This window comes from Dama dama, chromosome 14 (genome assembly GCF_033118175.1).
Source record: "Dama dama isolate Ldn47 chromosome 14, ASM3311817v1, whole genome shotgun sequence".
Lineage (NCBI taxonomy): Eukaryota > Metazoa > Chordata > Mammalia > Artiodactyla > Cervidae > Dama > Dama dama.
The window spans coordinates 47710093-47734316 of NC_083694.1; the positions used below are offsets into that span (position 1 = coordinate 47710093).

At 47.1% G+C, this 24224-nt stretch overlaps 1 protein-coding gene across 1 annotated transcript in view; it reads left to right on the plus strand.

The window, feature by feature from the left end:
• Window positions 1–24224, plus strand: part of CFAP74 (cilia and flagella associated protein 74) — a 98169-nt gene that overhangs the window by 20721 nt on the left and 53224 nt on the right. Inside the window, exons 2-10 of the mRNA XM_061159783.1 lie at window positions 15348–15423; window positions 17221–17305; window positions 17414–17554; window positions 17804–17902; window positions 18855–18959; window positions 21869–22042; window positions 22576–22686; window positions 23001–23103; window positions 23433–23590. Of these exons, the coding sequence (XP_061015766.1) occupies window positions 15375–15423; window positions 17221–17305; window positions 17414–17554; window positions 17804–17902; window positions 18855–18959; window positions 21869–22042; window positions 22576–22686; window positions 23001–23103; window positions 23433–23590 (1025 nt within the window). The 5' untranslated portion in view covers window positions 15348–15374. The remainder of the gene's footprint in view (window positions 1–15347; window positions 15424–17220; window positions 17306–17413; window positions 17555–17803; window positions 17903–18854; window positions 18960–21868; window positions 22043–22575; window positions 22687–23000; window positions 23104–23432; window positions 23591–24224) is intronic.

A 24224-nucleotide genomic window follows, 5' to 3' on the forward strand; every position in this document is an offset into this window, starting at 1 on the left:
GGCAAACCATTCAGCATCACAGTAATCCAAGTCTATGCTCCAACCACCGAAGCAGAAGCAGCTGAAGTTGACCGGTTCTATGAAGAACTAACTACAAGACCTTCTTGAACTAACACCAAAAACAGATGTGTGTGTGTGTGTGTGTGTGTGTGTATTATAAAAAAGTAATTTATTTTCTTAATTTATATAATTTTTAATTGAAGGATAATTGCTTTACAGAATTTTGGTTTTCTGTCAAACCTCAACATGAATCAGCCATAGGTATATATATGTCCCCTTCCTCTTGAACCTCCCTCCTATGTTCCTCCCCATCCCACCCCTCTAGGTTGATGCAGAGCCCCTGTTTGAGTTCCCTGAGACAAAGAACAAATTCCCATTGGCTATCTCTTTTACATATCATAATGTAAGTTTCAAACTACCGCACAATTGCACTCATCTCATACACTAGTAAGGTAATGCTCAAAATTCTCAAGCCAGGCTTCAGCAATACGTGAACTGTGAACTTCTAGATGTTTAAGCTGGTTTTAGAAAAGGCAGAGGAACCAGAGATCAAATTGCCAACATCCTCTGGATCATAGAAAAAGCAAGAGAGTTCCAGAAAAACATCTATTTCTGCTTTATTGACTATGCCAAAGTCTTCGACTGTGTGGATCACAATAAACTGTGGAAAATTCTGAAAGAGATGGGAATACCAGACCACCTGACCTGCCTCTTGAGAAACCTGTATGCAGGTCAGGAAGCAACAGTTAGAACTGGACATGGAACAACAGACTGGTTCCAAATAGGAAAAGGAGTACATTAAGGCTGTATATTGTCACCCTGCTTATTTAACTTAATGCAGAGTACATCATGAGAAACACTGGGCTGGAAGGAGCAAAAGCTGGAATCAAGACTGCCGGGAGAAATATCAATAACCTCAAATACGCAGATGACACCACCCTTATGGCAGAAAGTGAAGAGGAACTAAAAAGCCTCTTGATGAAAGTGAAAGAGGAGAGTGAAAAAGTTGGCTTAAAGCTCAACATTCAGAAAACTAAGATCATGGCATCTGGTCTCATCACTTCATGGGAAATAGATGGGGAAACAGTGGAAACAGTGTCAGACTTTATATTTGGGGGCTCCAAAATCACTGCAGATGGTGATTGCAGCCATGAAATTAAAAGACGCTTGCTCCTTGGAAGGAAAGTTATGACCAACCTAGATAGCATATTAAAAAGCAGAGACATCACTTTGCCAGCAAAGGTCCGTCTAGTCAAGGCTATGGTTTTTCCAGTGGTCATGTATGGATGTGAGAGTTGAACTGTGAAGAAAGCTGAGCATGAAGAATTGATGGTTTTGAACTGTGGTGTTGGAGAAGACTGTTGAGAGTTCCTTGGACTGCAAGGAGATCCAACCAGTCCATCCTAAAGGAGATCAGTCCTGGGTGTTCATTGGAAGGACTGATGCTGAAGCTGAAACTCCAATACTTTGGCCACCTCATGCAAAGAGTTCACTCATTTGGAAAGACCCTGATGCTGGGAGGGATTGGGGGCAGGAGAAGAAGGGGATGACAGAGGATGAGATGACTGGATGGCATCACCGACTCGATGGATATGAGTTTGGGCAAACTCCAGGAGTTGGTGATGGACAGGGAAGCCTGGCATGCTGTGATTTATGGGGTCGCAAAGAGTCAGACACGACTGAGCAACTGAACTGACTGACTGACTAATGTAAGTTTCCATGTCACTCTCTCCATACATCAAACCCTCTCCTCCCCTCTCCCCATGTCCATAAGTCTGTTCTCTATGTCTGTTTCTCCATTGCTGCCCTGAAAATAAATTCTGCGGTACCATCTTTTTAGATTCCATATATATGTATCAGTATACAATATTTATCTTTCTCTTTCTGACTTAACTCTATATAATAGGCCCTAGGTTCATCCACCTCATTAGCACTGACTCAAATGTGTTTCTTTTTATGATTGAGCAATATTCCATTGTTTATATGTACCACAAATTCTTTATCCATTCATCTGTCACTGGACATCTAGGTTGCTTCCATGTTCTAGCTATTGCAAATAGTGTTTTAGTGAACACTGGGGTACATGTGTCTTTTTAAATTTTGGTTTCCTCAGGGTATATGCCTAGGAGTGAGATTGCTGAGTCATATGGTGCTTTTATTCCTAGTTTTTAAAGGAATCTCCATACCATCTTCCATAGTGGCTGTATCAATTTACATTCCCACCAACAGTGCAAGAGGGTTTGTTTTTTTCCACATCCTCTCCAGCGTTTATTGTTTGTAGACTTTTTAATGATGACCATTCTCACCAATGTGAGGTGATATCTCATTGTAGTTTTGATCTGCATTTCTCTCATAATGAGTGATATTAAGCATCTTTTCATGTGCTTGTTAGCCACTTCTTTGGAGAAATGTCTGTTTAGGTCTTTTTCCCACTTTTTGATTGGGTTGTTTGTTTTTCTGGTATTGAGTTGTATGAGCTCCTCATATATTTTGGAAATTAATCCTTTGTCAGTTGTTTCCTTTGCTATTACCTTCTCCCATTCTGAGGGTTGTCTTTTCACCTTGTTTGTAGTTTCCTTTGACGTGCAAAAGCTTTTAAGTTTCATTAGGTCCCACTTGTTTACTTTTGTTTTTATTTCCATTACTCTAGGAGGTGGGTCATAGAGGATTTTGCTTTGATTTGTGTCAGCAAGTGTTCTGCCTATGTTTTCCTCTAAGAATTTTATAGTTTCTAGTCTTACATTTAGGTCTTTAATTCATTTTGAGTTTATCTTTGTGTATGGTGTTAGGAAGTGTTCCAATTTCCTTCTTTTACATGTAGCTGTCCAATTTTCCCAGCACCACTTATTGAAGAGGCTATCTTTTCCCTATTGTATATTCTTGCCTCCTTTGTCATAAATAAGGTACCCATAGGTGCATGGGTTTATTTCTGGGTTCTAGCTCACTGATCCGTTCTTCTGCTTCAGATATTCTGCTATTGATTCCTTCTAGAGTATTTTTAATTTCAGTTATTGTGCTGTTTGTCTGTGTATGTTTACTCTTTCATTCTTCTAGGTCTTTGTTAATTGATTCTTGCACTTTCTCCATTCTATTTTCAAGGTTTTTGATCATCTTTACTATCATTATTCTGAATTCTTTTTCAGGTAATTTGCCTATTTCCTCTTCATTTACTTGGACTTGTGTGTTTCTAGTTTATTCCTTCATTTGTGAAGTATTTCTGTGCCTTTTCATTATTTTTTTTAACTTATTGTGTTTGAGGTCTCCTTTTCCCAGGCTTCAAGGTTGAATTCTTTCTTCCTTTTGGTTTCTGCCCTCCTAAGGTTGGTCCAGTGGTTTGTGTAAGCTTTGTGTAGGGTGAGGTTTGTGCTGTTTTTTTTTTTTTTTTTCCTCTGATGGGCAGGGCTGAATAAGGTGGTAATCTGCTGATGATTGGGTTTGTATTTTTGTCTTGTTTGTTGTTTGGATAAGGCATCCTGCACAGGATGATGGTTGGGTGATGCCAGGTCTTGTATTCAAGTGGTTTCCTTTGTGGGAGTTCTCACTATTTGATACTCCCTAGGGTTAGGAGTTCTTTGGTAGTCTAGGGTCTTGGAGTTAGTGCTCCCACTCCAAAGGCTCAGGGCTTGATCTCTGGCCAGGAAAGGAGATTCCACAGGTGGTTTGTTAAGGCATTAAATGGGATTAAAACAAATACCCATAAATGAGAAACCAAAGATGAACCCCAGACAAATGGCAGTTACAAAATCAGGCAAATAAGAATTAAAATAATGAAATATGCACATATACATATATACCCGTAAGCAAAATAAAAACAGTCCAACAAAAATAAGGTACAATAGTTGACCAGGTGAACAAAGGAAACCAAAAATGATATCCACCAGGTAAGAGCAAAACTAACTAAAGCACAAACTGGAAAACAAAGCTAAAGCAAGGTGCCAACTGGGGAATAAAGCAATGAAAACAAAACTAACAAATGTGGTGAGAAAAATAAAGGAAAGAAAGAAAAGAAAGAATAGAAATGCAAAGTTAAATAGAGGTTGATAAAGAAGATTTATATATATTAAAGATTAACTTCAAGGGGAAAAGAACAGTAGGAAAAGCAAACGAAAGGCTAAATGTAGAAAATATAATAATTGGTTTAATTTTTTTTTAATTAAATAAAAAAGGAAACCTCTATAGAACTCCATAGAACTCTATAGTTAAAGGCCAACTTAGAGGCAGAGGTTTAAAACAGCAATAAAAAGTGTGACTGGAAAAAAAACTCAAAAGTTTAATTAGATTTCATAGTGCTAATAAATCGACAACTACAACAGAAGATAAAAAAAAAAGAAAAGAAAGATAAAAAATCCAAAAGAAACTACAGAACAAGTCAAAATATAAGAATAATAAATGTTTTACTTGAATTTCTGCTGTCAGCTTCCTTTCCTTCACTGGGAGTCACAGCCCACCTTGCCTCCCTGGGATGCCCTCCAACACTGTGCTGGTCTCTGGATCCTCTTTGGGGGCATCTCAGACTTTAATCTGGTTCTACTCCTGTGTGTTCTTGCCTCCAATGTCCACAGCTATCAGAACTAATGTGTTTTCTTTTGTTGGAGCTTTCAGTGTCCTTTCATATATTCAATAGAAACAGAGTCTGCCTAGTTGATTGTGTAGATTTAATCTGAAGCTTGTACAGCTGGTGGGAAGGGTTTGGGTCTTCTTCCTTAGCCACAGTGCCCCTGGGTTTCAATTTTGGTTTTGTTTCCACCTCTGAATGTGGGTCATCCACTGGGGTTTGCTCCTGAGGCAGCCCTGGAGGACTTGGGTTTGTCCCTGTGAGAGCCAGGTGTGGAGGTGGTGCAGCTGCTTGGGTTGCAGGGGTTCTGCCAGCACCAGGCATTCAGGGGAGTTAGCAGCTAGGGCATCAGGAAATATAGTGCTCTAGAAGGGTGTTGGGGTCCTTTAATGGACCAGAACCTGGTGGTCCAGAGTTGATGATAAGAAAGTGAAAGAGAAAGAAGCTAATGTTCTCTGGCTTATGCAGAGAACCAATAAAGCCCTAGGACAGAGCTTGTACCACTCACGGAGGCACAGGGCACCCGCTCGAAGAGGTCTTGAAAGTCCGGGCAGGAGAGTGAGCTCAGCAGGTTTCCACGCTCCAGAGAATTAGCTGGAGGGAGAGAGAGAGAAAGAAAGACACGGGGACCCAAGTCTCTGGTGGAGCAAGGGTGTTTTAATGATCTTTCTGTGAGTATATATAGGCTGTTGTACAAGGAATTTCTTTTGACAATGATAAAGATCAGAAAACCAAACGTATAGCAACCATTATCAAGGGAACAAGGAATTAACAATGGTCATAAGGTCAGAAGACAATCCCTATCTCAAGAAAGAGGGTTGTGACTAAGCAATTTTGTCGTAAGGAGAATGTTTACTGAAGGAAATCCATGCATGTGTCTCATCCTATGACCTCAGTCCTGGGAGCAGCATGCCGTTGCCCTCGTTCCTGTTACCAGGAGCTGATAAGGAACAGAGGCTTTATGAGAGACAGAAAACAGCCCACAGGAATCCTCCTGTCAAACGTTCTCTGACAGAAGGGTATGGCAACCAGTATTGGACAGTACACTCCAGTATTCTTGCCTGGAGAACCCCACTGACAAAGAAGCCTAGCAGGCCACAGGGTTGCAAAGAGTTGGACACAACCCAAGCAACCCCGCATGCATAGACGCAAGACTTTTTTTTGCCTGTGGCAGCTCTGCCCCAGTGAGGGTTGAGCGTGAAAGTGGCACAGCTGCTTGGGTTGCAGGGATCCTGGCAGTGCCAAGTGTGCAGGGACACAGACTGCCGCAGCTGCAGGGTTATGGCCCTATCAGAGTCATTTTTTTTGAGCATCTGGTAGCTGGTGATCAGAAGGCCTCTTTCCTAATCTTTCTCTGTAGCCCCGCCCATTCAGGCACTTAGAGGGATCCCTTGCCTGGGGTCCTTCTCTGTTGTTCCACGCATCAGGCACTGAAAGGGGTACCCTGGGTGGGGTCCTACTCTGTAGTTTGGTGGTCAGGTGCTTGATTGGACAGCCTGTCTATTGTTCAGTTGCCTTTGCTGGCCTGTGGGAAGAAAGAGGCTAGAGTAATGGCTCCACCCCCTACACATGACTCAACAGTACTTCCATGGCTGCCTGGCTTTCCTCCAAAGGCATTTCCCACCACAGTCTCCTCCCTCACGTCCCTTTCGCCCATCTCTCTGCAATCAATAGCAGGCCTCACCTTGGGATTGCTCCACAATCCCTACGCCCCAGCTCCCAGGCGCTGCACCTTCTAGAGGACCTGCCCCCCTGTCTGGGGTATGTATGGCTGCGGCAAGAACTGTCTGATTCTCAGTTCTTGATTCCATTTAGGCTGTCACAGATCAGCTGTTTCACTCTCAGCCTTAATAAATGTTTCTCCTCTGACTTAGACAATTGCCCCGATGTGGGGGTTGGACCCCTTCTTCAGTTCTCCCACCCACCGAGGGCAGGTCCAGTCCTACTAACACTCCTGTTTTTCCCCCTAGTTCCTTCCTCCTACCAAGTTTTGCGTGGTTCTATATATTCTTTTCTACTGGTCAGGTACTCCTGTCCACTCTCAGCTGATGTTCTGCAAGCCCTTCTGTGTCTGAAGGTGTATTCCTGATGTATCCATGGAGAGAGATGTACTCCACAACCACCTACTCCTCCACCATCTTGTTCCTCCCCAGATGTTCTTTTCATCACAGGGGACTGGAATGCAAAGTAGGAAGTCAAGAGATACCTGGAGTAACAGGCAAATTTGGCCTTGGAGTACACAGTGAAGCAGGGCAAAGGCTAACAAGTTCTGTCAGGAGAACACACTGGTCATAGCAGACACCCTTTCCAACAACACTAGAAACATCTCTACACATGGACATTACCAAATGGTCAGTACCAAAATCAGACTGATTATATTCTTTGCAGCCGAAGATGGAGAAGCTCTGTATAGTCAGGGAACACAAGACCTGGAGCTGACTGTGGCTCAGCTCATGAGCTCCTTATTGCAAAATCCAGACTTAAATTGCAGTAAGTAAGGAAAACCATTAGGCCATTCAGGTATAACCTAAATCAAATCGCTTATGATCATACAGTGAAGGTGACAAACAGATTCAAGGGACATATGGTCGACACAGTGCCTGAAGAACTATGGACAGAAGTTTGTAACACTGTACAGGAGGCAGTGACCAACATCATCCTAAAGAAAAAGAAGTTCAAGAAGGCAAAGTGATTGTCTGCAAGGCCTTACAAATTGCTGAGAAAAGAAGAGAAGCAAAAGGCAATAGAGAAAGGGAAAGATTTACCCATCTGAATTCAGAGTTCCAAAGAATAGCAAGGAGAGATAAGAAAGCCTTCTTCAATGAACAATTCAAAGATATAGAGGAAAATAGTAGAATGGGAAAGACTACAGATCTCTTCAAGAAATTTAGAGTTATCAAGAGAAACTTTCATGCGATGATGGTCACAATAAAGGACAGAAATGGCAAGGACTTAACAGAAGCAGAAGAGATTAAGAAGAATTGGCAAGAATACACAGAAGAACTATACAAAAAAGATCTTAATGACCCAGGTAACCATGATGGTGTGATCACTCACCTAGAACTAGATATCCTGGAGTGTGACTTCAACTGGACCTTAGGAAGCTTTACTATGAACAAAGCTGGTGGAGGTGATGGAATTCCAGCTGAGTTATTTAAAATCCTAAAAGATGATTTTGTTAAAATGCTGCACTCATTTTAACTGACAGCTGACACAAATGTCAGCTAATTGGGAAAACTCAGCAGTGGTCACAGGTCTGAAAAAGTTTTTTCATTCCAATCCCAAAGAAGAGCAATGCCAAAAAATGTTCAGACTACCGTACAACTGCACTGATTTCACATGCTAACAAGGTAATGCTCAAAATCCATCAAGCTAGGCCTCAGCAGTATATGAACTGAGAACTTCCAGATGTACAAACTGGGCTTAGAAAAGACAGAGAAGTCAGAGATCAAATTACCAACATTTGTTGGATTATAGAGAAAGCAAGGGAATTCCAGAAAGATATCTACATCTGCTTCATTGACTACACTAAAGCCTTTGACTGTGTTGTTTTGTTCAGTCACTAAGTCACGTCCAACTCTGCAACCCCATGGACTGTAGCACACCAAGCTTCCCTATCCTTCATTATCTCCCAGAGTTTGCTCAAATTCATGTCCATTGAGTCAGTGATGCTATTTAACCATCTCATCCTCTGCTGCCCCCTTCTCCTTTTGCCTTCTATCTTGCCCAGCATCTCGGTCTTTTCCAGTGAGTCAGCTCCTTCACACAGATGGCTAAAGTATTGGAGCTTCAGTTTCAGCATCAGTCCTTCTAATGAGTATGCACATTTATTGATTTGTGGATACTGAAACATCCTTGCATCCCTGGGATAAATCCCACTTGATCGTGGTGTGTGGTCCTTTTAACATATTCTTGGATTCAGTTTGCTGGTATTTTGTTGAGGATATTTGCATCTATATTCATCAATTATACTGACCCATAATTTTTTGTGTATAATATCTTTGTCTGGTTTTAGTATTAGGGTGATGCTGGCCTCATAGATGAGTTCAGAAGCATTCCTTCCTCTGCATTTTTTTGGAATAGTTTGAGAAGGATAAGTGTTAACTCTTCTCTTTAATGTTTGGTAGCATTCACCTGTGAAGCCATCTGCTCCTGGAGTTTTGTTTGTTGGCAGTATTTTTTTAAATAGCTTTTTGTGGAAATCTCTTATGGTGCTTTGTATTTCTATGATGCCAGTTGTAACATTTTTTATTTTTTTTATTTTACAATTTTTGGAATTATTCATTTACTTATTTATTTTTGGCTGCATCAGGTCTTAGTTGCAGTGCACAGGCTCTTCATGGTGGCACACAGGCTTCTGTCTAGTTGCGGTGCATGGGATCCTGCATGTGGGCTCTATAGTTGGGGTGCTCAGGCTTAGTTGCCCAGCAGTATGTGGGATCTTAGTTCCCTGACAGAGATTGAACCCACATTCCTTGCGTTGAAAGTCAGATTCTTAACCACTGGTTCACCAGGGAAGTCCCCTAATTTTTATGTTGAAGTATAGTTTATTTACTGTGTTGTGTTAGTTTCAGGTTGTAAAGCAAAGTGATTCAGATATGCGTATATCAATTCTTTTTCAGATTCTTTTCCCATATAATTTTTTACAGAATATTGAGTATAGTTCCCGGTGCTATATAGTAGATCCTTGTTAACTGTCTATTTTACATATATTATTGTGTGTATGTTAATTCCAAACTCCTACTTTATCTCTTCCTGCCATGTATCCCCTTTGGTAACCATAAGTTTGTTTTCAAAGTCTGTGAGTCTGTTGCTATTTTGTAAATAATTTCATTTGTATTGTGTTTTTTTAGATGCCACATATAAGTGAGATCATATAATATTCATCTTTTTCTGACTTACTTCACTTAGAATGGATGTCTCTAGGTCCATGTCACTGCAAATGGCATTATTTCATTCTTTTTTTAAAGGCTGAGTAATATTCCATCATATTCTTTTTCCATTCATCTGTCACTGGACCATTAAGTTGCTTCTATGTCTTGGCTATTGTATATAGTGCTGCTATGAACACTGGGATGTATGTATCTTCAAATTATGGTTTTCTCTAGATAGATGCCCACCAGTGGGATTGCTGGATCACATGGTAGTCCTATTTTCAGTTTTTATGGAACTTCCATACTATTCTTCATAGTGACTGTACCAATTTACATTTCCACCAACAGTGCAGGAGAGTTCCCTTTTCTCCACACCCTCTCTAGCATTTATCATTCATATGCTTTTTGATGATGGCCATTCTTACAATGTGCGGTGATACCTCATATAGTTTTTGATTTTCATTTCTCTAATAATCAGTGATGTTGAGCATCTTTTCATGTGTTTGTTGGCCATCTGTATTTCTTCTTTGGAGAAATGTCTATTTAGGTCTGCCCATTTTTTTATTGGGTTTGTTTGTGGGGTTTTGTGTGTGTGTGTGTGTGTGTGTGTGTGTGTTGTTTTGGCCATGCTGCAAGCGTGCAGGATCTTACTTCCCTGACCAAGCAACCAGGGATTGAACCCGTGCCCCCTACAGTGGAAGCACAGTGTCCTAACCATTGGACTGGCAGGGCACTCCGCAGTTGTTTTTTTTTTTTTTTAATTTTTTTATTAGTTGGAGGCTAATTACTTCACAACATTTCAGTGGGTTTTGTCATACATTGATATGAATCAGCCATGGATTTACACGTCTTCCCCATCCCAATCCCCCCTCCCACCTCCCTCTCCACCCGATTCCTCTCAAAACATCCCACCCTCGCCTTCTCCCACAGAGTTCAAAAGTCTGTTCTGTATTTCTGTGTCTCTTTCTCTGTTTTGCATATAGGGTTATCATTACCATCTTTCTAAATTCCATATATATGTGTTAGTATGCTGTAATGTTCTTTGTCTTTCTGGTTGTTTGTTTTTTATATTGTGCTTCATGAGCTGTTTGTATATTTTGGAGATGAATTCCTTGGTTGCTTCATTTGCAAATATTTTCTCCCATTCTCTGAGCTATCTTTTCTTTTTGTTTATGGTTTCCTTTTCTGTGCTGTGCAAAAGCTTTAAAGTTCAGTTAAGTCCTATTTGTTTATTTTTGTTTTTATTTTCATTACTCTAGGAGGTGGTTCAAAAAAGATGTTGCAATTTGTGTCAAAGAGTATTCTGCCTGTATTTTCCTCTAAGAGTTTTATAGTATCCAGTCTTATATTTAGGTCTTTAATCCATTTTTAATTTATTTTTGTGTGTAGTATGAGAGTTCTAATTTCATTATTTTGCATGTAACTGTTCAGTTTTTCCAGAACCATTTATTGAAGAGACTGTCTTTTCTCCATTGTATATTCTTACCTCCTTTGTTGTAGATTCAGTTCAGTTCAGTTCAGTTGCTCAGTCGTGTCCAACTCTTTGTGACCCCATGAATTGCAGCACGCCAGGCCTCCCTGTCCATCACCAACTCCCGAAGTTTACCCAAACTCATATCCATCGAGTCGGTGATGCCATTCAGTCATCTCATCCTCTGTCGACCCCTTCTCCTCCTGCCCCCAACCCCTCCCAGCATCAGGGTCTTTCCAAATGAGTGAACTCTTTTCATGAGGTGGCCAAAGTATTGGAGTTTCAGCTTCAGCATCAGTCCTTCCAATGAACACCCAGGACTGATCTCCTTTAGGATGGACTGGTTGGATCTCCTTGCAGTCCAAGGAACTCTCAACAGTCTTCTCCATGGAGAAGGAAATGGCAACCCACTCCAGTATTTTTGCCTGGAAAATTCCATGGACAGAGGAGCCTGGTGGGCTTCCATGGGGTTGCAGAGTCAGACACGTGTGTGTGAACACACACACACCACGCCCCCACCCCCATCTACTTTTATTCCTGATCAGACTGTTAGCCTCTGCAGGGACTACTTTTGGAACCTCATCCTCAGGTTCCTCAGGTCTGCCTTGGAGGTGTTGCTGGTGCCCGCTTGGGAACCCGGATGCCTCTGCTTTGCAGCGCTCTCCTGGCAGGGCACAGGGAAGCAGCAGGTGGCCATGCACTCGGTTTGCTCCTGGACTGGCTCCCATGTGATTACTATGTCTTCTCCATGTCACCTTCAGTGTGGAAGCCTCCTCAGCCCTTCCTCTAAGCTGAGGTTCACCTCTCTGAAAGAGGAGCTTGGGCATTGCTGAACTATGTTGATCTCTGCAAAAGCTAGATGCATTTTCTCCTGCGGTCTGTGGCAGTCAGCTCCCAAATGAAGCTTATTTAATAAAGGAATTATTTCCAATTGAAAAAAAAAGTCTTCTCCAAAAAAAAAAAAAAAGTCTTCTCTAACACCACAGTTCAAAAGCATCAATTCTTCAGCACTCAGCTTTCTTTATGGTCCAACTCTCACATCCATACATGACCACTGGAAAAACCATAGCCTTGACTAGACGGACCTTTGTTGGCAAAGTAATGTCTCTGCTTTTTAATATGCTATCTAATTTGGTCATAACTTTCCTTCCAAGGAGTAAGCGTCTTTTAATTTCATGGCTGCAATCACCATCATTAACCATAAATGTGTGAGTTTATTTCTGGGCTTTCTATTCTGTTGCATTGATTTGTGTTTCTGGTTGTAACTTCTTTTTTAATTCTGATTTCTAGATTTGAGCCCTCTCTGTTTTTCTCTTGATGAGTTGGCCTCAAGATTTATCAATTCTGTTTATCTTTTCACAGAACCAGCTCAGTTTCACTGATATTTTTTATTTAAGTCTCTACTTCATTTATTTCTGTTCTGATCTTCATGATTTCTTTCCTTCTGCTAAATGGGTTTTGCTTGTTCTTTCTCTAATTGCTTCAGGTGTGTGTTTAGGCTGTTTATTTGAGATTTCTCTTGTTTCCCAAGGTAAGCCTGTATGTCTATAAACTTACATCCTATCACTGCTTTTGCTGCATCCCACAGATTTTGGATTTTGTTGGTTTGTTTTCATTTGTCCCTAGAAGAAATTTTTTATTTCTTCTTTGATTTCTTCAGTGATCCATTTGTTGTTTAGTAGTGTATTGTTTAGCCTCCTCGTGTTTGTGTTTCCTGTGGTTTTTTCCTTGTAGTTGATTTTTAGTCACATAGTTGTGTGGTCAGAAAGGATGCCTGATATGATTTAAATTTTCTTAGATTTGTTGAGACTTGATATGTGGCCTATCCTGTGATCTGCCCTAGAGACTGTTTCTTGTACACTTGAAATTATTTGCTATTTTTGGATGGAATATTTTATATAGATCTATTAAGTTCGTTTGGTCTAATGTGTCATTTAAGGTCAGTGTTTTCTTATTGATTTTCTGTCTGGATGACCTGTCCATTAATGTAAGTGGGGCGTTAAAGTCCCCCCTTACATTAACTATTATTGTGTTACTATCAGTTTCTCCTTTTGTGTTTGTTGCTATTAATACTTGCTTTATGTCTTTAGGGGCTCCTATATTGGGTGCATATTTGTTTACAATTGTTAATCTTCTTGGTTTGATCCTTCGATCATTATGTAGGGTCCTTCTTTGTTTCTTATAACAGTCTTTGTTTTAAAGTCCACTTTGTCTGATATAACTATTGATAACCCAGCTTTCTTTTCATTTCCATTTTGCATGGAATACTTTCTCCCATCATGTCTTTCAGTCTGTATGTGTCTCTAGATCTGAAGTGAGTCTCTTGTGAAGTGAAAGTCTCTCAGTTGTGTCCAACTCTTTGTGGCCCCATGGACTCTAGCCTGCCAGGCTCCTCTGCCCATGGAATTCTCCAGGCAAGAATACTTGAGTGGGTAGCCATTCCCTTCTCCTGGGGATCTTCCCAACCCAGGGATCAAACCCAGGTCTCCCTGCATTGCAGGTGGATTCTTTACCATCTGAGCCACCATGGTAGCCCAAGAATACTGGAGTGGGTAGCCTATCCCTTCTCTAGGGAATCTTCCCATCCCAGGAATTGAACCAGGGTCTCCTGCACTGCAGGTGGCTTCTTTACCAGCTGAGTTACCAGGGAAGCTCTTTACTGGAGTGGGTTGCCATACCCTCCTCCAGGGATCTTCCCAACCCAGATAGTCCCAACTCAGGGATCGAACCCAGGTCTCTCTCATTGCAGGCAGATTCCTTACCATCTGAGCCACTAGGGAAGCCCATGAATACTGGAGTGGGTAGCCTGTCCCTTATCCAGGGCATCTTTCCGGCCTAGGAATTGAACTGGAGGCTCCTGCATTGCAGGCAGATTCTTTACCAGCTGAGCTATGAGGCAGCATATATGTGGGCCCATTCAGTCACTCTGTGTCTTTTAATTAGGGCATTTAGTCCATTTGCATGTAAAGTAGTTACTGATAGGTATGTACTTCTTACTATTTAGTTAGTTGTTTGAGGGCTGTGTTTTTAGTTCTATTTTGTTCTTTTCTTCTTTTGTTCTCCTCTCTTATGATTTGATGACTATCTTTAGTGTTTTCTCTGGATTCCTTTCTCTTTTGTATGTATGTATCTATTACAGATTTTTAGTTTGTGGTTACCATGAGACTCATATATAGCAGTGTGTATATGTGTGTGTTAGTTGCCCAGTTGTGTCTGACTCTTTGCAACTCCATGGACTGTAGCACACCAGGCTCCTCTGTTCATGGAATTCTCCAGGCAAGAATACTAAGTGGGTAGCCATTCTCTTCTCCAGGGGATCTTTCTGACTCAGGGATTGAACCTCAGTCTCCTGTATCACAGGCAGATTCTTTACCACCTGAGCCACTAAGGAGGCCCAGATGTGTGTGTGTTTGTGTGTGTGTGTATACATGCCACTGGTGGGTGGGGCTGAAGCGTCCCAAACTGATGTTGGCCTGCAGGTGAGTGGGACCAGATCCTGCGGTGGCTGGCTGAGGTGTCTTGGAGCTGATGTTGGCCTGCAGGTGGGCAAGCTGGGTCCTGACATGGCATGGCATAGGGCTGTGGTAGTTCTGGTCTGGCATCTGCCCATTGGAGGGCAGGGCTGGGGCCCAGGGCTTCCAGAATTGGTGTCAAGCCAATGGTGGGCCTGGCAGCAGGGCCTGGGGGTCCTGGAGTAGTTGTGTCAGCTCACTGGTGTGCGGGCCGGGTCTTGGCACTGATAAGCCTGAGGGAGGAGTGTGACGTGGCACTCGCTGCCCTGTGTCCAAATGTTGGAGCCAGCTCCCCAAGAACAGCTGCCGGCAGCGTCCCTGTTCCCAGGGTGAGCTGCCTGCACCTCCGGCCTCTCCAGGAGGTTTCCTGAGGTCAGCAGTGGGTCTGGCCCAGGCTCCTGTCAGTTTCCTGTTTCTGCTTGGGGCCCCGAGTGTGTGGGACTTTGTGCAAGTCCTCTAAGAGCAGGGTTGCTATTCCCACAGCCCTCTGCCTCTCCCAAAGGGAAGTCCATGCTGACCTTCAAAGCCAGATGTCCAGGGGCCTGTCTTCCTGGTGCCGACCCCCAGGATGGGGAGCCTGACATGGGGCTTGGACCCCATTCCTTGGGGAGAACCTCTGCAATTATGATGGTCCTTCAATTTGGGGTTCCCCCCAGGCGTGGGTCTTGATGCACCACGACTTTGCCCCCACCCCACCCATTGAGGGTCCTCCTTTACGTCTTTGATTGTAGACTGTCTTTCCTGCTGATCTAATCCTTACATGTCTGTAATATTCTAGGTGTGAGACCTTTCTCAGATCTGTGTACTGCAGATAATTTCTCATATTCTATGGCCTCTCTTCATCTTCTTAATGTCTTTTTAGAAGAGAAATGGTTAATTCTTTGAAATCCAGTTTTTTTTTCAATGTTTTTTAAATCCATCTCTGTACTTGGTAGACTTTTTGCAGCTGATTTTGCCCCAGGATGGAAGAAGACGAGAAGCTTTTGGATGACAAGCCGCTCGTGGAAGACGGTAATTAAAAAGGGTCCCCTCACAAAGAACATACATTTCACAGCACAGAAGGCACAGGGTGGGCTTGATAGGGGCCCTTTAATTCCCTTTTTTTCACAGAAACTACATTTTTTTAAGCTCACATTTTTCTCAAAAAGGCAGCCTATAGTATTCTGTCTTTAATTGGAGGAAGGGTCCGTGTGGCGGAGACCATGAATGTGGCGACTGTGGTTTCCAACGCCTCTGTCGAGGAATCCGGTGCCATGTTTACTCCAGTCCTTTGAATGTGATCTGTTCTTGTTTTATTTTCCTGGAAACTTTTGGATAAAAAAAAAAAAGTCCTATGATCTGCAGTTCCTCTAAGATGTGCTTTGGTTTGGGCTAGTGCTGGACACCAGCAGGATAGCTTTACAGGGACACTGATGTCCCTGCCCCCCTAGGACCCACCTGCATGCCTGAGAGCCCCTGCCCCTATGCTGTGCTGCCTTCTCCCTCCTACTGCCCCCCATCTCATGACTGTAGATTCATGCCTTTCAGAACTTCTTTTCAGTCATTTTTGCTGAACTTTAGTGAAGGACTGGAGATAAGCCGTGTTTTGCTGGAAATTGGCAGTGATTCTCAAAGGCAATAATTCTCACACTTTTTTGTCAGCAAACTCCATTATATTTCTAAAAAATTACTGAAGACCCAAAGAACTCTGGTTTACATCAGTTATACCTTTCAATGTTTACTGCATTAAGAACTAAAGCTAAAAGAAAATTTATTTACTCACTTAAAATAGCAGTAATGAACCTGCTGGGTGTAACATGCAGAGCCTGGCCTAAGAGCAGATGTCTGCCTCTCACTAGTCTGGTGTGGTGTCCTGTGTCATATGGCCTCTGGAAAACTCTGAAAGGTTGTTGCTGAGCCGTGAAAGACGCCAGGATTCTTGGCCTCCAGAGGAGAGGGATTTTATCTGGGCCCAGTGACAAGGCTTGATCGCTCAGAGCTTTTGTGTAATACCATTTTATTAAAGTATAAAAGAGATAGACAAAGCTTCTGACATAGACATCAGAAGGGGGCAGAAAGAGTGCCCCCCCTTGCTAGTTTTAACAAGCTGTTTTATGTCTGTTAGAAAGGTATTAATCAGATAAGAAAGACACACCTCAAGGCTGAGGGAGTTTCACCAGGCCCCTCTCCCACAACACGCATTTTTGAGATAGGACAGCCCGAGGTGTATCCTCCCCCCAGTCATAAAACAACTAATATGAATACTGGTTTGTTGAGCTATTATCAGCCCAAGGTTTGAGAAAAGAAAAAAGTTAGTCTTAGGTGGAACCATTTTGAAGAAAGGCAAATTCCAAAGCAAATACATAGTTTCATTAACATAGTTTAAGAAAAACATTTACGTAAGGAAAACTCATTGGTTAGCTCAAGGTTTGAGAAAAGTTAAGTTCAAGTGGAACCAGGTGTCATCATGGCCACACAGAATTTTAAGAGAAACCTCCTTTTAATTTTGCACAGAGAAGGAAAAAAAATGTGATACTTGTAGTTTGTTTCCTCCTGCTGCTTAAGGGAGAGATAAAAAATGTCTGACACTTGCAGTGTATTTCCTCTGTTTGGAGACCGCTGTTACCCTGTCAACTTCATGCCACACTCACCAAGCTCAGGGTGGAAGAGACACGTAGTGTCTTACTATTGTTATGAAAATAGCTTTGACGTGCCGACCCCTAGAAAGGGTTCCCAGGGCCACGTTTTGAGAACTGCTGCACCTGTCAGGATTTATCCAGGAGCCTCAGGCTTGAGGGTCTCATCTGCTTTCTCCTGCTTGCCGTCTAGACACAGAGGAGCTGGAGGACCCGGAGGTTGTGCTGGACTGTGTCCCAAGGGAGGCTGAGCAGAAGGCCGGCCTGGGAAGCTCCTGGTAACTGACCCGGGTGAGGACAGGGTGAGGGGACCTCTGTGTTCTGGACAGTATGGTGGGGGGACATGGCCCCCACACAAGGGTGGCAGGTGTCCTTTCCGCGTGAAGTCCAGGAATAGAGCAGAGCAAGGACAAGCAGAAGCTGAGGTTGACGGCCCAGAAAAAAATGCAGGCCTCCCAGCTGCGCAGGGACTTGAGACACCTGGACCAGCTGCATGAAGAGAAGGACCTTTTCATCCAGAAGACAAGGTGAGTGGGCCAGTTGGTCCCCTGCCCCAGGCTGTGCGGGTGCCCTGGCCGTGGGGGTTCTCTGCCCTCCACTCCTATCTGACCAGCCGTGACACTGCCATGTGGATGACATGAAACTTCACTCCTGAATGTGTGAGATGGAGGAGGAGAGGCTGTGTCAGCCGCCCCGGGCCTGTCCCACTCAAGGAGAGGGAGACTGAGGCCTGGGGTACGCGGGACCACTCACCCTGGTTCTGGCTCAACTTCCAGGGGGGAGCTACGTGCGTGTCGAAGGAGGATGGAACTCCTGGTCAAGCAGCAGGAGAGCATGGCTGCCGAGATGGCTGCAGAGAGGGCAGCCAACAACATGTAGGTCGGAGGTTGGAGGTGGGGCCTTGGGGCCAGTGTGTGAGCAAGGAGCCGTGTCCACCCAATTGTTACCCGCATCTAGTGCCCACTGCACCTGGGTGGCAAGGGAATGGACCCATCTCCTGCCCTTGTGGGAATCTGACAGCAGCAGCAGACACCAGGAGGCAGGTGGCCACGACCCAGAAGGGCGGTCACTTTGATACAGGTGTCCAGGGGGACCTCCCTGAGAAGCCGACCCACAGGCTAGGACCTGAGTGATAGAAACAGCAGCCACACGGCCCTGGAGCAGGAACACCAGGATGGGCTAGGTAGGGGTGCGGAGGAGCATCCAGCACAGGGCCCCAGATGGCACCAGGTCACAGGCCTACAGACCAGAGCCATCTGGTCAGTGTCACTCAAGGCCATTCTCATAGAGATGACCCCACCCACTTCTGCCCTTAGAGGGGGTATTTAGGGGCAGGGGTGGTGTATCTGTGTGTCCTATGCCATCCCCACCCACCCCATTCATCAGAGCATAACTGGGCTCAGATGACTGGGGGTCAGAGGGACTTGAAGTAGAAATTTCAAGGGGATTTCTTGAAGCGACCCCCCACCAAGGGGGCCTTGGCCAAGGGGGTCTCTCGGTGGCTTTTGTCCTCGAGATGCTTCTGGTTGGCAAGTGAGTATGCTCAGTCCTTCCTGGGCCAAAAGCAGGCTGCGCCTGCTTCTCTGAGGATCTGGCAACCAGGAGCCAGCTCCCCATCCTTGTTAGAGAGGCCAGCGGAGCCAGTAAAGGCAGCGTGGTCAGATCAGTGAGGGTAGGCCCAGTAGAAGCCTGCCTTCGGCCACGTTTCTGCCCACCCCGCTGACCACTCATCTCCTGCAAGTGAAAAAATCAGGTGAAGGCATGGCTGGCTGGGGGCTGGCAACCCCAGCCCTGGGCCCTGACTGCCGCTGTCCCTGTGGTCCCCAGGGCAGCCATGGGACGCCTGGAGGCAGCGTTGCAGCGCCTGTGCTCGGAGCTGGAGAACGAGCGGGACCTGCAGGCGCAGATGATGGCAGTGCTACAGCAGAACGAGTGAGTCCAGGCCAGCTGGGGCTGGTGGTGGGGCCTTGAGACAGAGAACCACACTTGGCACTTGACTTTCAAGCTGCCTAAAAATGGAAGGGTAGTCAAGACTTCCCTTTTGTTCAGTGTTTTTCACTTTCTCCACGTTTGCTTGAGTTCTTAGGAACCATGAAATCAGCTTCTTCTGATTTTTTTTTCTGCTCTTTGTGCCACCATGGAACAACCAAAATGATTTTTAAATCTTTACGCCTTTTCTACAAGCATCCCCCCAGACCCCACCCCATAGAGAGATGCTCCACCAGGAGCTTGTCCTGGCAGCCCCGCTGTGCGCCAGCCAGCACCTGGGCTGCTCCTCCCCCGCCTGGGACACCCCTGGCAGCTCTGCCTTTGTCCACTGTATCGTCCATTTCATTTTTTAAAGCTTCTAACTTTTGGAAAGAATTTCAAGTTTACAGAAGACTTGCAGAAACAGCCCGAAGAATCCCCAGTGTCTCCCTTCCCCCCATTATCTGGTGACACTTTACAGCAAGAGGGTCCCCCCTGGGGTGGTTACAGAGGGTTGTCCTGCTTCCAGTAGGAAAGACCTTCTGACCTCAATATTTCTGAAGATTCCGCCCCCGGAAGGGCCCCCCAAATTGCCTTTGTGTGATGTCGCCTCAGGACGGCGGCCTAGGATCCCCCACCTGGTGCCCCCCAGCAAGGGTCCTGATGGCCACTGTTCCCTTTTCTGCAGGGGTAGATTTCAGTCCCTTGATGGAGAGGCGGTCTGCAGGGTTCCTTCTGCACAGCCACGCTTTTTCTGTGGGAACTTGCTGGAACTTGTGGTGCACTGTGTGAACCTGGACAGCACCTCCCCGCCCCTCTCACACTCCCGTTTTGCATTTACTGATGCTTCTCGCTTGAATCGGTTATGATGATGGCTGCCAAAGGGCGATTTTCATTCTTATTTTTTGTGTGTGGCATGTGGACCTTAGTTCCCTGACCACCCGTGGTGGGAGCAGAGTCCTCACCACTGGACCGCCAGGGAGGTCCCTGCGAGCAGTGTTCTAATTCTGTGAGTCTTTCTAAATGTGCGAGTTCTCATCCTGCTGTAGAGCGCAATGCTGTCTTCATGTCTTTCTGTGTCAGTGCAGACTCTCCAACTTCTTTTCTGCTCAGTGACTTGTTCCTGCTCCGTCTTCATTCGTTTCGATGCTCTCATCATCCCCAGTTTGGCCAGTGGTACCTCTTTCAAGCTGGCTCCCTGTCGTTCTTCCAGCACTTTCTGGGGGTAATAACAAGTTCTAGGCTTGCTTGTTTATTGTTTCCCAGCCCTGGACCTGCCAGGTGTGCCCAGAACCTGGTGTCTTGCGGAGAGAATGGTGTTTAGGGATCCAGGATGGGTACCAGGGGGACCCACTGCTCCAGGCTGTCTTTCAGACAGAACTGGGAAGCACATGTTCTTCTGTGTGTCTGCTGAAACAGTTCATGCCTGGAAGTCCAGCTCCAACAAAACCAGAGGCTCACCGTCGTCTCCTGTCTGACCTGTCCTGTCTCTTCTCTGACCTTCAGAGGCTCACCCTCGTCTCCCGTCTGACCTGTCCTGTCTCTTCTCTGACCTTCAGAGGCTCACCCTCGTCTCCTGTCTGATCTGTCCTGTCTCTTCTCTGACCTTCAGAAACTTGCCGCTCATCTTCCTCTGTGTTTTCACTCATTTCTCCTCCCAACAAGTGCCAGTCTGATGACCATGCCCAGCTGCCTGCTCCTCAGGCCCTGACCCAGGGAGCCCAGCTGCCTGCCCCTCCTCATGTGGGCGTGGCCAATGCCCACATACTTTCTTACTAATCAGCTAAGGTCTAATTTACATGCAAGAAAACGCACATCAGATGTCCCCTCGTGCATCCCATCCGTTAGCAGCACCGGCCTGCCTTGCGCCCACTCCTCCTCCCTACACAGCAGCCACAAGGCACCTCCTTCATGGCTGCAGAGTCCACTGCCGTTTGCGTCACAGCTAAGTGGGGCCGCCCAGGCCTCTCCTGGCTCCTCTTGGAAGCCCACTCAGTTCCATGACCTAGTCAGTGTCACCCTTGGACAGCATAGTGGACCCTCTGTCCTCTGGTGCAGTCATCAGCTTCAGCTTTCAGCTCCACGGCCTCATTGTTGGTTCTTCCTCGGACGTTGCTCCGTGGGCACCAAGTCTTCATAAATAGACCTGTCCACTGCTTGGTGCTTCCCTGAGCCAGCCACCACCTCTAGGTCAGTGTATCCAAGCCTGTGCCCACGGCAGTCACACCAGGGGTGTCACGTGCTGACCCCTGGCAGCCCTGTCCCGGGCCTGTGACTAACCAGAAGTCACCCTTGAACCTGTACTCAGGGGGATGTGCCTTCAGGGCCCTCGGTGTTGCTGCTGGAGTCTGTGTGCCCACAATCAAGGGCACCTCAGGCCACAGGGATGTCGACGAGCCCCCCAATTCGCAGTGTCAGCTGAGCGTGGGCAGGCCACAGAGCAAGTGTCAGCTGTCCCCAAGGCCGTCCTCCGGGGGTGCTCATGTGCCACTCCATCTGGAGTGCCGCACCTGACCTTGGGGGTTGGGAGCTCAGACAGAGTCACTCACTGTCCCCGAGCACCTGCTGAGTGCCAGACCCTGATCCCAGCACTTAGGGGTTGATCCCAGCACTTAGGTGTCGTCAGTGAGTAAAACCCCAGAACACCCTGCTGCGAGGAGCCTGTATCATGGGGGGTGGTGGGGCATGGTAAGAGGCAGGTGGGCGCCATGTGGTGGGGCCTCTGCTCCCCTGTACCCAGAGAGCAGAGCTGCGGGTGGCAGGGGCCCGGGTGTCATCAGTCAGATGCAGTGCCACATCCCTGGAGTGGCCACAGCTCAGAGGGGCAGCCCAGTCTCCCACCCCTGGCTGACGTGAACACCCCCGCCTGCCAGGAGCACCCTGTGGCAGATCGAGGTCCAGGAAGGGCAGCTGGAGGACACCCGCAAGTCAGCCCAGGAAGAGGCTGCAGCCGCCAGGAGAGGCCTTCAGGAGCGGGCAGCCAAGCAGCTGCACCGGGAGATGGGGGCCTCGAGGAAGGCAGAGCGGAACCGGCTGCTGCGGGCCCGGTGGGTCCAGGCCTGGGGTCCTGCCTGCCCCCTCCCCTGCCTGCCCGCCCATGCCCACCCTCCCAGCCCCGGCCAGAGTGGCTGGAGCCATGCCCACTCCCTGACCTGACAGTGGCTTCCTCCTGGACACCCAGCCATTTTCTCTGCTCTGGCCACTCCTTCAGCCCATCCTCCCTGAGGTCTGACACTGCCCACTCCCCAGGGGCAGCCCCTTCTGAGCACAGAGCAGGAGGACAAGGTGTGCCGCAGGCCAGGGGGCCCGACCTCCCACCCCAGGGGGGTCCCTGTCCCCCATCCCACCTTCACAGGTTTCCTCCAGCTTCCACTCTACCTGTCACCGGATCTCCTGCTTCTGTGGAATCTAAGCCCGTGGACACCTGCAGGGTCCCCATATCCCTGCCCCCGCCAGGCACAGTGCAGGGTCGTCCCTCATGCATTTGGCCTTAGTCCCCTCCGGGTCTGTACAGCACGTGTTCCTGTCCCCCCTTCTCCACAGCACATGTTCTCATCCTTCCCACCCCCTGCCCCTGCAGGAGATGCGTGCACCTGCAGAAGGAGCTTGGACTCCGGCAGCAGAAGCTGGTGGAGGAGGCCCAGAAGAACCACCGGAAGGCCCTGAGGTTCCTGAAGGCCTCATTGGGGAAGTACGTCTTTCCTTCTCCCCAGTCTCCTTGTGTCCGCCTCACCCCCGCCAAGGGCAAGCCTGAGAAAGTGGGTCACTGGCCTTTATGTTGAAATTCTCTTGATTTTATCATTGAACCCTCACGTCATCGTGTGTTTTCAGTTTTGAGCTGACAGCTGCTGTTTTCAGACAAGGACTGGTCTAGAGAAATTGATCTCACCATTTTCTCGCGGCTCATGTGCAGCGCAGCTCTCTTTCCCGCTTGCACTTGGCTGTTTCCTTGGGGCTTCTCCCAGCCTTGAGGCTGCTCAAGTGCTGACCAGGCCCTCCCTTCAGGATCCGCGAGCAGCAGCAGAAGGAGGAGCTGGAGACCCGAGAGCACATGCGCAGGCGCATGGACGCAGTGCTGGCCCTGAAGAACAGTATCTCTGCCAACCGGGTAGGAGCCCTTCCGGGATCCAGGCGGGACTGCGTGCACCCACCTGCCCTTGGACAGCCTCTCAGGCTAAGCATGCCGTGTGCTGGGGTCCCAGGCCTTCCTGGGGAAAGTGGGGCCTGGGGGTCAGTTAGGCCAGGGATGTGAGAAGGGATCTGCAAGGGAAGCCCTGGAGGATTTTCAGGAGAGGCAAACTGGGGGTGTGGGAGGAGCGGTGGTGACATCCTCACCACCTATGTCTCTAGTACAGTGTAAGGTCACCCACCCCATAAATTCCAGTGTGCCCGCATACACCTGCAGACGCTGGAGCCTCCATGTTCTCCTTTCCCAAGGAAACGCTCCGGAAATTTCAAGCGTGGGGCCAGGCCAAGACAGAGCTGGCAGAACAGAAGGCCCAGGCCGAGAAGAAGGCCATCCTGGCCCAAGGTGGGGACGCCTTCAAGCACCTGTGCCATCAGCGCAGGCGCCAGGAGTTGGAGGCCCAGAACCGGTGAGCATGCTGGGGGCACCCCAGGACAGCGGGGGCACTTCTGCCACAACCAGTGAGGCTGCCTCTCGCCCTGCATCTCCCCTCCACCCCCACCCCATGCGAGGTACCTCTCCTGGGCCTCAGAGCACAGCCCCTCCTGACTCTGCCACCTGGCATGCCCCCACGACAAGTGGCTCACTCCTTTGTCTCTGCACACCCCAGCCCCCACCGGCCCTCTCCTCCCTCCTGGAAGGCAAGGGTAACCTGGGCTCACTTTTTGGTCTCAGGTGCTCAGTGATGCCTCAGTCCATGCTGCACTCCATCATCCCCCAGAACCCCTGGACCTTCAAGGTCCCCATTCACAGGTCCCCAGGCTGCACCTGCTCTGAGAGAAAAGGGTCCTCTGGAGGGCTTCCCAAGATGCTAGAGCAAGTTCGCAGCTCTCCCACCTCAGCCCAGCGTTGCACAGTAGGCTCTGTGTCTCCTCTTCCTGCTGGAGGCTCTTCCCTTCCCCCCGCTTCCTAGCCCCACCCGTTGTGGTCACTGTTAGCATCTGCCCACCTGTGACCTCCTGGTCCTGCTGCTAGGAGTGTTCCCTAGTCATACCATTGCCCCGCCTGCAGGAGTCTCGGGGTCGGGGAGCAGCTCCTCAGCA